Raw genomic sequence first — 16,022 nt, 5'->3', positions numbered from 1 at the left:
TAGAAAATTTAAACATTGAATTGTTCGCTTCCTGAATTCGCAGGAATTTTGGTAATCGCAGATTATTATGTGACTGCCACACAAACTGAATGCCCAAGGTCAAAACAGATAGAAGCCCTCAGTACTAATTTAGCCTTTTAGGAATGCAATTTCTGCTGCAGATGTTCCTTAATGTTATTTCAGTCTAATTTCCACCAAAGAGTGAAGATGACATAAGTGCTCATAAGTGCCAGTGTCTCTGCCAACAACATCAGCTCCAAAATCTGGAACCAAGAACCGGTAACATCGGGGGATTGGCTTCAGAAGCGTCTGCGGAGTGATTAAATGTAGGAAAACATATTAAAGACTCGCACTGTGCAAGACTGAAATGCTGGATACTAACAAACACACGGGAATCATGTTAGCAATTAATTAGTCGCTGATTTTAAGTCAATTAATAAATACTTAAAGAGCTCGGTGTAGGATGGGAACTAAATACCCTGTGTGCTTGTGTGTGTGTGTAAAAGTGAGTTGAAATTCTCCTCATGTTGTGTATTCTTGGCTGGAGGTGAGCTGCTGAAAGGCTCTGGGCTTTCACTCGGGCAAATCTGGCACGATGTCTGCATAAGCGCAAAGTGATGAGTCACGCAGCAGCAAAATGACGTCCATTTGCTTTGTTCAGGTCTCTAGTGCGATGATTTAAGAAGTGTGCAGAAACATTTATCACCTTCCCCGGGCTGGATCTCTGCCCGAAAATGGAACGCTCTTTCCCTGGCTCTCTCTCCCTTCCACCTGCTGACTGCTCCGCCTCGTACATCACGCTCGGATTAGACACGTTAGTGCTGATGTGCACACAATACCAACATCCTGTACATCTCTCAAAGGGGGCAACATTTTTTAAAATGATGAATTTCTCCCTCTTTTTAAGGGAACATTATAGTGCGCATAGAATATTCCAAGTCATTTATTATTTCATTGAATAAGTATACTATTAAATTGGGAGAAATGCTAGCGGAGTAATGAACTCGACGTTATCATTTTACCGCAGCAAACATTTCACACCTGAGGTTAAACGCTTACCAGCATTCGTTGGTTTGTTTATGTATTTCCCTATTTATTGATTTTGCTCGTAGTGTATTTATTTATTTATTTATTGATTCATACTTTATAAGGTTAAGTATACGTTTAAATTCCAATGAATAAATCCTAGCAGACTGCAGATCGCCCCGAGGTCTTTTCTTCATTCTCTCTTATTTCAGAGAAAGTTTGTTTGTGGACATCTGACCATAAGATTCTTATGTGCATTTTCTTCATCCCATTACACGTTTATTCCCCATTTGTTGTTTAGTAACCTCCACTTTTCTGGGAAGATGTTCAACTAGATGTTGGAGTGTGCTTGTGGAGATTTGTGCTCATTAAGCCACAAGAGCGAGATTTAGCTCTGCTGACTGAGCAGGCCATTCCATGACATATCATTCCAGCTGTTTGGCCTATAAATAAGGCTTACAGAGCTTGGACATATGCTTTGGGTCACAGTCTTGTATGGTGAAGTTGGTTCCAATTAGCTGCAGTCCAAGTAGGCCAACCTTCCCTGCTCCAAAACAACCACAGGCCATTAAGCTTCCACCTCCATGCTTGACTGTGGGGTGATGCAGACTGGACATCGTCTCTCCTGTGTGTGTGTGTGTGTGTGTGTGTGTGTGTGTGTGTGTGTGTGTGTGTGTGTGTGTGTGTGTGTGTGTGTGTGTGTGTGTGTGTGTGTGTGTGTGTGTGTGTGTGTGTGTGTGTGTGTGTGTGTGTGTGTGTGTGTGTGTGTGTGTGTGTGTGTGTGTGTGTGTGTGTGTGTGTGTGTGTGTGTGTGTGTGTGTGTGTGTGTGTGTGTGTGTGTGTGTGTGTGTGTGTGTGTGTGTGTGTGTGTGTGTGTGTGTGTGTGTGTGTGTGTGTGTGTGTGTGTGTGTGTGTGTGTGTGTGTGTGTGTGTGTGTGTGTGTGTGTGTGTGTGTGTGTGTGTGTGTGTGTGTGTGTGTGTGTGTGTGTGTGTGTGTGTGTGTGTGTGTGTGTGTGTGTGTGTGTGTGTGTGTGTGTGTGTGTGTGTGTGTGTGTGTGTGTGTGTGTGTGTGTGTGTGTGTGTGTGTGTGTGTGTGTGTGTGTGTGTGTGTGTGTGTGTGTGTGTGTGTGTGTGTGTGTGTGTGTGTGTGTGTGTGTGTGTGTGTGTGTGTGTGTGTGTGTGTGTGTGTGTGTGTGTGTGTGTGTGTGTGTGTGTGTGTGTGTGTGTGTGTGTGTGTGTGTGTGTGTGTGTGTGTGTGTGTGTGTGTGTGTGTGTGTGTGTGTGTGTGTGTGTGTGTGTGTGTGTGTGTGTGTGTGTGTGTGTGTGTGTGTGTGTGTGTGTGTGTGTGTGTGTGTGTGTGTGTGTGTGTGTGTGTGTGTGTGTGTGTGTGTGTGTGTGTGTGTGTGTGTGTGTGTGTGTGTGTGTGTGTGTGTGTGTGTGTGTGTGTGTGTGTGTGTGTGTGTGTGTGTGTGTGTGTGTGTGTGTGTGTGTGTGTGTGTGTGTGTGTGTGTGTGTGTGTGTGTGTGTGTGTGTGTGTGTGTGTGTGTGTGTGTGTGTGTGTGTGTGTGTGTGTGTGTGTGTGTGTGTGTGTGTGTGTGTGTGTGTGTGTGTGTGTGTGTGTGTGTGTGTGTGTGTGTGTGTGTGTGTGTGTGTGTGTGTGTGTGTGTGTGTGTGTGTGTGTGTGTGTGTGTGTGTGTGTGTGTGTGTGTGTGTGTGTGTGTGTGTGTGTGTGTGTGTGTGTGTGTGTGTGTGTGTGTGTGTGTGTAAAAGTGAGTTGAAATTCTCCTCATGTTGTGTATTCTTGGCTGGAGGTGAGCTGCTGAAAGGCTCTGGGCTTTCACTCGGGCAAATCTGGCACGATGTCTGCGTAAGCGCAAAGTGATGAGTCACGCAGCAGCAAAATGACGTCCATTTGCTTTGTTCAGGTCTCTAGTGCGATGATTTAAGAAGTGTGCAGAAACATTTATCACCTTCCCGGGCTGGATCTCTGCCCGAAAATGGAACGCTCTTTCCTGGCTCTCTCTCCTTCCACCTGCTGACTGCTCCGCCTCGTACATCACGCTCGGATTAGACACGTTAGTGCTGATGTGCACACAATACCAACATCCTGTACATCTCTCAAAGGGGGCAACATTTTTTAAAATGATGAATTTCTCCCTCTTTTTAAGGGAACATTATAGTGCATAGAATATTCCAAGTCATTTATTATTTCATTGAATAAGTATACTATTAAATTGGGAGAAATGCTAGCGGAGTAATGAACTCGACGTTATCATTTTACCGCAGCAAACATTTCACACCTGAGGTTAAACGCTTACCAGCATTCGTTGGTTTGTTTATGTATTTCCTATTTATTGATTTTGCTCGTAGTGTATTTATTTATTTATTGATTCATACTTTATAAGGTTAAGTATCGTTTAAATTCCAATGAATAAATCCTAGCAGACTGCAGATCGCCCCGAGGTCTTTTCTTCATTCTCTCTTATTTCAGAGAAAGTTTGTTTGTGGACATCTGACCATAAGATTCTTATGTGCATTTTCTTCATCCCATTACACGTTTATTCCCCATTTGTTGTTTAGTAACCTCCACTTTTCTGGGAAGATGTTCAACTAGATGTTGGAGTGTGCTTGTGGAGATTTGTGCTCATTAAGCCACAAGAGCGAGATTTAGCTCTGCTGACTGAGCAGGCCATTCCATGACATATCATTCCAGCTGTTTGGCCTATAAATAAGGCTTACAGAGCTTGGACATATGCTTTGGGTCACAGTCTTGTATGGTGAAGTTGGTTCCAATTAGCTGCAGTCCAAGTAGGCCAACCTTCCCTGCTCCAAAACAACCACAGGCCATTAAGCTTCCACCTCCATGCTTGACTGTGGGGGTGATGCAGACTGCGGACATCGTCTCTCCTGTTTTCCATCTTACAAAAAATCTTTTGTTAAAGCTAAAAATGGCAAATTGGAACTCATCTGTCCACAGAACTTTCTTCCAGTCACTCACTGTCCCATTCTTGTGTTTATTATTATTTTTTATTTGTATTTTTTTTACTGTTTGGTGCATATAAACAAAAGGAACATGCCTGTGCCTCTAAAATCAATAAAAGACGTTGTTTCCAAACTTTTGACAGGAACTGTCGGTAGATACAATCTGAAATGAAAGTTTAACTACTACAGCTGTTAAAATGGGAGGGGAGTGGTAGCTCAGTGGTTAAGGTGCTGGGTTACTGATCGGAAGGTCAGGGGTTCGAGCTCTGGTATCGCCATGCTGCCACTCTTGGGCCCTTGAGCAAGGCCCTTAACCCTATCAGCTCCAGGCGTGCCATATAATGGCTGAATCTGCGCTCTGACCCCAGCTTCTGAGCAATCTGGAATATGCGAACAACGAATTTCACTGTGCTGTAATGTATATGTGACAAATAAAGGCTGTTTTATTCTAAAATTGTAACATTTTAACGGCACTCATTTCAATTAACGCAGCGTGCATTTCTGTTCGACCGTTTTTATAAAAATATAAATAAATATGCAAGAGATGAAATGTAAAACTTCAACACAAGACACATTTATTCACGACATCCTCTTTACTCCTTAAAATTGATTTACGTAACATTCACAAGAATATTTTGTCTTCGTGCGCTATGTTGAGTTTGTTGAGTTTGTTGTTGGGTTCCACTGATAAACATATATTCGCATAAGGCATCTATATTTGTACATGTTGATTAGAGTAATTAAAACGTAAAAGTATTTATTTAAGGTACATATAGAACAGACAGAAATGTGCGATTAAGTTGCGATCGATCGCGAGTCAATTTCATGATAAACATGGATACATACAAATATATATATATACACACACACACATATTTAGAACAGATCTCAGACAAGCACTTTTATGTTATCATATTTAGCATTTTGTGGCTATTTGTATTCATGGAGGCGACATTTTGACACAATAAACCTGTTCATTTTGACCTGCACAACAGTAAGATAAGAAATCAAAATAGAAATTAATGATGTTAATAAATAAATCAGACAATACACTGGGAATTTGGTGATATTCTCACAGTCCTGAATGATCTTATCAAAATCCGAGTGCTCTTGGTCTGAGTCCAAATGCGAGACCTACAAAAACTAGTCTGGAGACTCAGGTATTACATCAGTAAATCAATACTTTTACTAACTACAGTTCTTTTCAAAACCACACACACACACACACACACACACACACACACACACACACACACACACACACACACACACACACACACACATATTTAGAACAGATCTCAGACAAGCACTTTTATGTTATCATATTTAGCATTTTGTGGCTATTTGTATTCATGGAGGCGACATTTTTGACACAATAAACCTGTTCATTTTTGACCTGCACAACAGTAAGATAAGAAATCAAAATAGAAATTAATGATGTTAATAAATAAATCAGACAATACACTGGGAATTTGGTGATATTCTCACAGTCCTGAATGATCTTATCAAAATCCCGAGTGCTCTTGGTCTGAGTCCAAATGCGAGACCTACAAAAACTAGTCTGGAGACTCAGGTATTACATCAGTAAATCAATACTTTTACTAACTACAGTTCTTTTCAAAACCACACACACACACACACACACACACACACACACACACACACACACACACACACACAAAATAAGTAAATTATAAATAAATAATAAGTAAAATAGTAAAATAAATAATAAATAAATACACTTTTGTGACCATCTTATAACATTTTGATGGTTAAAATACAGTTTAAAGGAAATATATAATAAATGCTAAGTCCTGCATTCATTATGAAAAATTTAGAAATTTAAATCTCTCAGTAGTTTATCTTAAATCCAGTCCCCTGACCAGCTCCTGAAATGTTAATTACAAAGAGGTTTTAAATCCAAAGGAAGGAGTCGCTTCTCTAATTGGCTCTCAGGTGAAATGCTTTGTTAAGTGGAGATTATTAAACAGGTTTTGAGTGACTGTATTAAAAAGGTAAAAAAAAAAAATTAAAAAGGACTTTATGGATTTTAAAAAGAGTGAGTCCCGAGGTGGGGAATTTCACCCCCCGCATTTACTTGTGTCAAGTAACGGCAAGTTCTGATTTACTGAAAATAGCAGAGTCAGTATAACGTGTTTAGGTGATAAACAAGTATGATCAATGTTTCGGAGATATGAATATAAAAGTATAAGATATGTGCAACCACATACAAGGGAACCCTGTATGTACAGTACAGAGAGAGATTTCGTTCTTTTTCTTTTATAAAGTCATTTTATTTTCCACATCTTATGGGCCCAGGTACATTCACATATCTGACTGCACAGGTGCATTTTATTTTAAAAAGACAGACAGACAGACAGACAGACAGACAGACAGACAGAGAGAGAAAGAGAGTACAGACAAATAAACAGATAGACAGACAGACAAATAGACAGACAGACAGACAGAGAGAGATAAAGAGACAGACAAACAGACAAATAAACAGATAGACAGACAGACAAATAGACAGACAGACAGACACAAAAACAGACAGAGACAGACAGACAGACAGACAGACAGACAAAGAGAGAGATCGACAGACAAATAGACAGACAGACAGAGAGACAGACAGACAGATAGATAGACAGAGAGACAGATAGACAGACAGACTTCATACAAAGTCATCACAAAGAAGAGGAGGCATATTGTATAGAATGTTTTTTTGAATGTGGCAACATAAAATCTCCCTTTAACTTGAACTAGGAGACCCAAACTTCAGCATGACAATGCCTCTGTGCACAAAACCAGCTCCATGAAGGTGTGATTTATATGGAGTGGAAGATTTTGAATGTGGCTGGCAATAGAGCTCTGACCTTAAACCTTCTGAACCCTTCTACCTACATCAGTGCCAGACTTTACTAACACCCCTGGTGGCTAAATGAGCACAACATTTCTACAAGCACACTGCAGAATCTAGCAGCAAGTGGCGTCGGAATCTGGAATGGGATGTTTACAAAGCACATACTAATCTTATGCTCAGGTGTACACAAACTTTTGTCCATATAGTGTAGACAGACAGACAGACAGGTATTTTTAAGTGTTTCTGAACATATCTAATGTGTGATATTTATTTATGTGGAAAATGAAGTTGGTGAATAGAATATGACTGACCTGGAATGCAGCTCTGCGCTTCCGTTGTTGTATTTACTTCCTCTCTCCCACATGCCGAAGTCCGAGACACGGTACGCTCTCTCTACGCAAAACACCAGGTTCTGGATGAAGGACACCTGCACGCACACACACACACCCAAACACACTATAGTAACAAATCTGCACTATTTTCCTACATGCATGTTTTACACATCCCAAAGAATTATGCTTTTTAAAGACAAATCTGAATCAGAATATTTATGAAATACTTTTTATTTTTAAATTAAAATTATTGATATTTTTTGTACCTCCTGGTCAATCAGGTTACAATTTGGAATAGGGATCAAGACAACCATCATTAAGGACAAAACAGTGATGCAAATAAGCATTGTTCAGTGGGCAAATTGTTAGTGGGCAAATATGAGAAGATTTATATATAAAAAAAAAAAATGCTGTATATAAAAACATGGGCCCAATCTATTATGGTTTAAACAAACACGCACACACATTTCCTTCCTGAACTGCATCCTCGTGCCTGAATGACGACCTACAGAGCAGCATCATTTCGCAGCACTAATTCATCACCCGTACGTGTGTGTGTGTGTGTGTGTGTGTGTGTGTGTGTGCCAGTGCAAGAGGGTTCCTACATCCCGGCATTAAAATCGAGGCCACGGGAAAACACGGAGGCCAGAAGAATGATGAGTTTGGAGCGTGTAAATACGGAAGTGTGTAATCACCAGGGAGATAAATGAGTGACGAGGGCTTTAATTTAACACGAGGAAAGCAGCGGGGCCCTTAAACACTCTGGAATGGGAAATGTCGAACGGGTGACATGCTAAACAGGAAAAACGAGGAGAGACCGAAGAGATTTTTATTTCGGGCTAAAATAACGACAATGATGTGAAGGGATTTAGAGGAAAAAATTATTTGATAGAATTATATTCGAATTGATCAGAAGGTTAAATTCAATTCAAGTGTTTTTGCATAGCACTTTAAACACTGCCTAAAATCACTTCAACACACATAAACAAATAAATTATTCCCTTTAAGTTTATCTCTAATGAGTGAGCCGGTGGCGATGACAGCAAGAGAAAACTCCTCCAGATGTTATTAGGAAGGAACCTTGAGAGGAATCAAAAGAAAACCCATCCTCATCTGGGCGACACTGAATTCATTATTGTTCCATCATTGCTGAGGTTATCATCTGTCCACTGTAGGACACGAGTGGAAAACTGTTCATGGTGACTGCAGTCCTGAGCCAAATTTACAGACAATATTTAATAGTCTAAAACATTGAATCTAACAGTAACATCTTATTCACAGATGTTCCACATAAACACTTACAAATGAATTGTAGAGAAATGATTTTCAACTAATAAAAGAATCTCTAAGGATGTAGAGGACAGGGGGGTATGGAGACGGATGATCCGCTGTGGCGACCCCTAATGGGAGAAGCCGAAAGAAGAAAAGAGTGGAAGTCTCCAGTTTCTTAACATAAAAGTTTTCCATCATCTTCAGCACAAAGAATCCCATGTGTTTTCTAACAGTAACAGTGACATGCTGTGGGTTTTTTTCTCTTTCTATCTTAAATACAGGGTGAATGGAGAAAGACTGGTGAATTAAGCAACTGTTTATAGCGGCTATAACATAACTGAGGAACAGAAACTGGTTCGATGATCATTAAAACGCAAACAGGATGAACTGTACAACAGGTTAATGTTTTATGAATAAAAATGCAATTGTTGGTAAATAGCGGAGGTATAAGTGATATAAAACACTTCAAAACACACTGTTACAAAAAAATTCAACGTTTTGGAGTGATAGCATTTAGAACGGTTTTTACGCTTGAATACAGGTCTAAAGAGATCAGGAGATCAGGTCCTGTGTAGGAGGCGTGGCTACATTTTTAATAGATCAAAATATAAACGTAATTAAAATAACAGTGGTCTTGTGACGACTGACAATGTGTATTAGACTGTTGATAAAATAGAACAGCTGTAATGTAAACGCGCGCACGCACGCACGCATGCGCACACACACACGCACACACACACACACACACACACACACACACACACACAGAGCGCAGTACAGTTAAATTGTCAGATAAAGAGTGCTTGAATAAGAGCTGAAGATTTTATAATGAGATTTACAAAAAAAGAGCGGAAACTCCTGTGCAGGAACGACTGACTAAATCTCCCAATTCTCTCTCATTTGCTCTACTGTCCATTAATAAAAGGAGGAATTGGCTCGCTGATTTCACATCTCTGCTTTTTAAATCACATTACGCTGCCTGGTGGGCACTGTTTAAACACGCCAATTAAAACCCTGCGCTGCGAATGGAACAAAAAAAAACAATGAAAGCTCTTCTGGCAATCTGTTTGGAAAAGTTAGGAAGGTGAGAAAGTGAAACTAGGAAAGAGAGAGAGAGAGAGAGAGAGAGAGAGAGAGAGAGAGAGAGAGACAGAGGGAGGGAGAAAGGGAGAGAGTGAGAGAGAGAAAGAGTGATAGAGGGAGAGAGAGACAAAACGAAAATGAAATGATCTGCAGATTAGAGCACCTCATTTTTTTAGAGGGGGGGAACGAGACAGAGAGAGACAGAGGGAGGGAGGAAGGAGAGACAGAGGGAGAGAGGAAGGGAGGAGAGAGAGACACAAAGTCAGACAGACAGACATAGACAGCGAGACAGAATGAGAGAGAGATGCTCTGCAGCCTGGAGCAAGAGATAGAAAGACAGAGAGGCTGACGGATAGAGGCAATAATTAGGGTGGATGAGAGAGAGAGAGAGAGAGAGAGAGAGAGAGAAGCAAACAGACCAAGAATAAAAGAGTCATGGAAAGAAGTCATTGACGTTATTTATGGTGAAACAGACAGACAGACATGAGAGAATGAGAATGTGAGGGAGAGGGAAATATAGAAAAAGAGAGAGAGAAAAGGAAGGAGTCATTAGGGGTTAGTGACAGACAGATAGAGAGACAGAGCATGTGAGAGAGAAACAGATAGAGTTTGAGAAAGAGAGAGACTCGTTTGGAGGATAATACGAGTGGATAAATAAAAGGTCTTTTCCGGCGCTGGTTTCACGCGGCACAGTGCTCGGAGTAAATCTGTCGCTCTGAGACACGAATGAAAAATGGAAGGGATGAATTTAGGGGAGTTTGTACAGCGGGCCAGAGGGAAAACAAGCGCGAGATTAAACAGCTATTACGACTAAACTCTCTGAAGCGTCCACCTTCAGCCCCGACACCGCAAAACCAGCAGGTGATGAATATTTTCACTCGAGAGATCAGACGGAAACATGTTTAATAACATACTGAACTTTGGTGATTATTTGTTAACTACAGCATAAACTGCAGCCGAAAATGGACAAAAAAAGTCTGATGTATATAATTGGAAAGATTGCTGTGGTGGAAAACGCTTCTGATTGTAGAGTTACAGGACAACAATCAATAATCAGCATGGTAACAGTGACTCTGCTTCATCACACCACTGTGCCACTGAGAAATTTCCTTCTGTCCTTCAAAAGAACATCATGACGTGTTTTATTCCTTTAATCCTCTTTTATCACAGCAATAAAGAAACAACAACAAAATTCTGATTTTAACAAACTAAAACACTATATTTATGCATTTATAGGGAACCCTGTGGAACATCTATGAATCAGTCATTACTTCACCAGCATCTCTTTTTTTTTCTCTCTGTAATGTAAAAAAATGTCTAAAAACAAACAAACAAAAAAAATTATATTCATTTATTTATGAAGCAAAAAACATAAATAATTTAAATTACATTTATAAAATACAATTATAATAAGGGGGATTACGGGGCACTGACACTGGAGACTCCTTTCATGTAAACGTCTCAACAGAGAAACGAATTAACTGTTGCTATAGAAACAAGCATGTCGATGTAAACATGTGCTGCTGTCAGAGCTGCTGTAACAGGAAATGAATCCTGACCAATCAAAACGAAGACCTTGACAGCACTGTGGTGTGTTTTGTATTAGTATACGGTATTTCTAATAATTGTGTGTGTGTGTGTGTGTGTGTGTGTGTGTGTGTGTGTGTGTGTGTGTGTGTGATAAAACAGCTGCTTCTGGAAAAGAAACAGAGAGAGGATGAAGCGAGACGTTCTGGCAGCAAATCAAGTCTTCCTGGCATCGCTCGTCTTCCTGCTGACATTTTGCCGCCAACGTTACAACATGTAACAATGCTACACTACACCTACTGTACACACACACACACGCACGCATGCACGTGTCCTGCTGTGTTCTGTATCGTACCTCGTCAGTGTTGTAGATGATCTGCAGACCGGAGCAAATCATTTCCACCAGGTAGAGTAGGAAGAGAGAGACAGCGTCAATCTGAGAGAGAGAGAGAGAGAGAGAGAGAGAGAGAGAGAGAGAGAGAGAGAGAGAGAGAGACAGAACACACACAGTCATAAAATACAAGGAGTTTGTTTATTTAAAAAAGGGAACAAAAAATTTACACAAATTAAAAAAACTTTTTTTTTGTTTTGTCAGCCTGCCTGTTACCTCCCTCCCCTCCCCCCTCCCTCCATTATTTGTTTGTCAATTTTTTTTTACATTTGTAATAGTTTTTTTTTTTTTTTGATAAGCACTTTTTTCTTTCGTTATGTACTTATTTCCTTTCCTTTTTTATCCTTCCATTGATTTTGTACTTTTTATATTAAGTATCTTTCTATCTTTTTATTTATAAAGTTTCATTTTTGTAATTTCGAGATTTTATTAGATACTTTTATTGTTTGTTTACTACAACACCAATTCTAAAAGAGTTTATACCATTTTAAGGAAAAAGCAAGGTCTCAAAAAAAGTTGGGACGGGTCCCACTGTGCAGCATCACGTCTTCTGTCTGTATACATTTGGGAACTGAGGAGACCCAGATGCTGAGCTTTTGGGAACGGAATCTTGTCCCATATGTGTTTGATACAGGATTCTAGCTGTTCAACAGTTCTGGATGTCCTTTGTTGTACTTTTAATTTCATGTTGTGACAAATGTTTCCAAATGGAGAATGGTTTAGACTGTAGGCAAAACAGTTCAGCACCTGGACTCTTCAACTATGAGGCCATGCTATTGTAATAGTATGCAGTTCGCATTGTCTAGCTGAAGTATGGAGGACTTCCCCGAAAAATAGCACTGTTGCTCTAAAACCTGTATAAATACCATTCAGCATGAAAGGAGCCTTTGCATATATGCATGTTGCCTATTCCACAAGCACTAATGCACTACCACACCATCAGAGATGCAGCTTAGTTAACTGAGTGCTGATACAGTAACAAGCCAGATAGTCCTCACCTCTTTAGTCCGGAGGACATGGTGTTCAAACATCTATGAATCAGTCATTACTTCACCAGCATCTCTTTTTTCTCTCTGTAATGTAAAAAATGTCTAAAACAAACAAACAAAAAAATTATATTCATTTATTTATGAAGCAAAAAACATAAATAATTTAAATTACATTTATAAAATACAATTATAATAAGGGGGGGGGGATTACGGGGCACTGACACTGGAGACTCCTTTCATGTAAACGTCTCAACAGAGAAACGAATTAACTGTTGCTATAGAAACAAGCATGTCGATGTAAACATGTGCTGCTGTCAGAGCTGCTGTAACAGGAAATGAATCCTGACCAATCAAAACGAAGACCTTGACAGCACTGTGGTGTGTTTTGTATTAGTAAACGGTATTTCTAATAATTGTGTGTGTGTGTGTGTGTGTGTGTGTGTGTGTGTGTGTGTGTGTGTGTGTGTGATAAAACAGCTGCTTCTGGAAAAGAAACAGAGAGGATGAAGCGAGACGTTCTGGCAGCAAATCAAGTCTTCCTGGCATCGCTCGTCTTCCTGCTGACATTTTGCCGCCAACGTTACAACATGTAACAATGCTACACTACACCTACTGTACACACACACACGCACGCATGCACGTGTCCTGCTGTGTTCTGTATCGTACCTCGTCAGTGTTGTAGATGATCTGCAGACCGGAGCAAATCATTTCCACCAGGTAGAGTAGGAAGAGAGAGACAGCGTCAATCTGAGAGAGAGAGAGAGAGAGAGAGAGAGAGAGAGAGAGAGAGAGAGAGAGAGAGAGAGAGAGACAGAACACACACAGTCATAAAATACAAGGAGTTTGTTTATTTGAAAAAGGGAACAAAAAATTTACACAAATTAAAAAACCTTTTTTTTTGTTTTGTCAGCCTGCCTGTTACCTCCCTCCTCCCCTCCCTCCATTATTTGTTTGTCAATTTTTTTTACATTTGTAATAGTTTTTTTTTGATAAGCACTTTTTCTTCGTTATGTACTTATTTCCTTTCCTTTTTTATCCTTCCATTGATTTTGTACTTTTTATATTAAGTATCTTTCTATCTTTTTATTTATAAAGTTTCATTTTTGTAATTTTGAGATTTTATTAGATACTTTTATTGTTTGTTTACTACAACACCAATTCTAAAAGAGTTTATACCATTTTAAGGAAAAAGCAAGGTCTCAAAAAAGTTGGGACGGGTCCCACTGTGCAGCATCACGTCTTCTGTCTGTATACATTTGGGAACTGAGGAGACCCAGATGCTGAGCTTTTGGGAACGGAATCTTGTCCCATATGTGTTTGATACAGGATTCTAGCTGTTCAACAGTTCTGGATGTCCTTTGTTGTACTTTTAATTTCATGTTGTGACAAATGTTTCCAAATGGAGAATGGTTTAGACTGTAGGCAAAACAGTTCAGCACCTGGACTCTTCAACTATGAGGCCATGCTATTGTAATAGTATGCAGTTCGCATTGTCTAGCTGAAGTATGGAGGACTTCCCCGAAAAATAGCACTGTTGCTCTAAAACCTGTATAAATACCATTCAGCATGAAAGGAGCCTTTGCATATATGCATGTTGCCTATTCCACAAGCACTAATGCACTACCACACCATCAGAGATGCAGCTTAGTTAACTGAGTGCTGATACAGTAACAAGCCAGATAGTCCCTCACCTCTTTAGTCCGGAGGACATGGTGTTCAAACATTTGATATCCTTCTATTGTAAATTAAATATGGGTTCTTGCATTCATAACATTCTCATTTTATTTACATTGTACAAAATGTCCCAATTTTTTTGGAAGTGTAATCTTTCTTTCTTTCTTTCTTTCTTTCTTTGAACAGTTATTTCCTTTTAGGTTGTGTTAACTGGCAAATTTTTGTCTTCTTTTTTCTTTCTTTCTTTAATCACTTTCATGTTTGCTTCTTGATGTCTAGTCTTCTTTCTTACTTTGGTTCCTTTCTACATTTGCTAATGAAAAATCTGGCAGTACTGCTATAAATGTCAGGTAAAAAAAATATATAAATATAATATAAATTGCAGTGTTATTCATAAGCTACAAAGTGTCAACTCTCAAATACAATTTATCACTGATCAAAATCTGAAGCCTTTTTCCCCCCATTGAAATGCATTTGAATCTGTCACAATGTGAACGGCTCAGTTAGTCTGAACAGGAATTTAAGTAAAAGGTGTCGGGTGTCTGTAAGAAACTGAACGGTTGACGAGTTTGAGTTCTTCATCTGCTTTTTCACCAAGAAAAAAGCAATGCTGTGCAAAGACGGCGTGAAGGACTGACGTCAAGTGAAATGTAATATTACCTTTTAATAATAAACCTGATGAAATACAAAAATAAAATGCACTGAAATAAAACTATTATTTTTCTAGCAAAATACGAGCGCAATTTTTTTCCATCTCCGGACTGTTTGGATAAAAAAAAAAAAAAAAGCGATTTCTCACACGAAATTTATTTAACTAATGAGAAAAAAAGGGCCGATTGATAATTAAATTTAAAAGCGTTTTTTTTTTAAAACACAAGCACCAAATGAACACCGGCAAAAGATTCAATATGTGGTTATGTCCTTGGACTGCAGCTTTATTATTTGTAAGATGATTTCAGCACAAATGTTTCGGCCTCGTTATTTAGCTGTAATAAGGTTACGGCCCACAGCGGAGCTCTTTATATCGTCTCTATTCTTCTGCTGGGTTTCTTTATTTTGCATTTTAAAAGGAAACACACATCCTGTGCTTTTCATATTCGAATAGGGTTTTACTTATTCAATATACTATCATTGAAAATTGAATCGGTGTGATGCTTTATGTGCATGTCTGTGTTCTGGATGTCTGCGTCTGTGTTCTGGATGTCCTTCAAGCTCTGATTCTCTCTCTCACTCTCTCTCGCACTCTTGCTACACACTTGACCTTTGCGATATATAAAAGCTTTGGGCCGACCTGTAGTAGACACAACCTCCTTCCCCATATACGGCCAGTCCTCAAGCTAATCTATAATATATAATGAGACAGAGGGTCTCGAGGTGAGTCATTACCACTGTACTCGTGCTGTGACCTTTCCTCTAATCACTTTGTGTATAAACGCTGGGAGCAAAGCGACGCTCTGGGCGTAAAGCAGGAGGTGATTGAGGGGGTGATGGATGTAAGACTGAGAGTGACAGGTGGTGACACGTTAAGGAAAAGCCTGAGTACCTGCAGGTGACTGTACTGTTTATAGGAGTAAATCTCATCTCCTTTATGAACATCGAACACGGAGTGGAGACATGTGTACGGGCTCGGGTCCTGCTTAAACTTCTCCACCTGAGAGAGAGAGAGAGAGAGAGAGAGAGAGAGAGAGAGAGAGAGAGTCAGTTAGTCCATCAAATATGTGTCTCACTGCTTTACTGAGTATAATGCGAACAGCCCGGGTCCTCAAACACCAAAGTAGCAGTAAGCCATTGCAAATTCACCTGCATTCTGAACTCATCTATGCCCCGCATTTTCATTTCCCAAACATGGTACTGTCCCAAACACATCACTGACCCAATACAAACAC

The 16,022-nt window shown here is 39.7% G+C and overlaps 1 protein-coding gene across 3 annotated transcripts in view; it reads right to left on the bottom strand.

The window, feature by feature from the left end:
* Positions 1–16,022, bottom strand: part of phkb (phosphorylase kinase, beta) — an 86,409-nt gene that overhangs the window by 46,334 nt on the left and 24,053 nt on the right. For all 3 annotated transcript variants that reach the window (XM_046840408.1, XM_046840405.1, XM_046840407.1), the window contains 3 exons: positions 15,680–15,787; positions 13,129–13,209; positions 7,180–7,295 (listed from right to left, as the gene is read on the bottom strand). In XM_046840408.1, the coding sequence (XP_046696364.1) occupies positions 7,180–7,295; positions 13,129–13,209; positions 15,680–15,787 (305 nt within the window). The remainder of the gene's footprint in view (positions 1–7,179; positions 7,296–13,128; positions 13,210–15,679; positions 15,788–16,022) is intronic.

The sequence above is a fragment of the Silurus meridionalis genome, chromosome 26, assembly GCF_014805685.1.
Source record: "Silurus meridionalis isolate SWU-2019-XX chromosome 26, ASM1480568v1, whole genome shotgun sequence".
In the NCBI taxonomy this organism is placed as follows: domain Eukaryota; kingdom Metazoa; phylum Chordata; class Actinopteri; order Siluriformes; family Siluridae; genus Silurus; species Silurus meridionalis.
The sequence above is the reverse complement of the archived record's forward strand: the minus strand, read 5'-3'. Positions and strand labels throughout refer to the sequence as shown.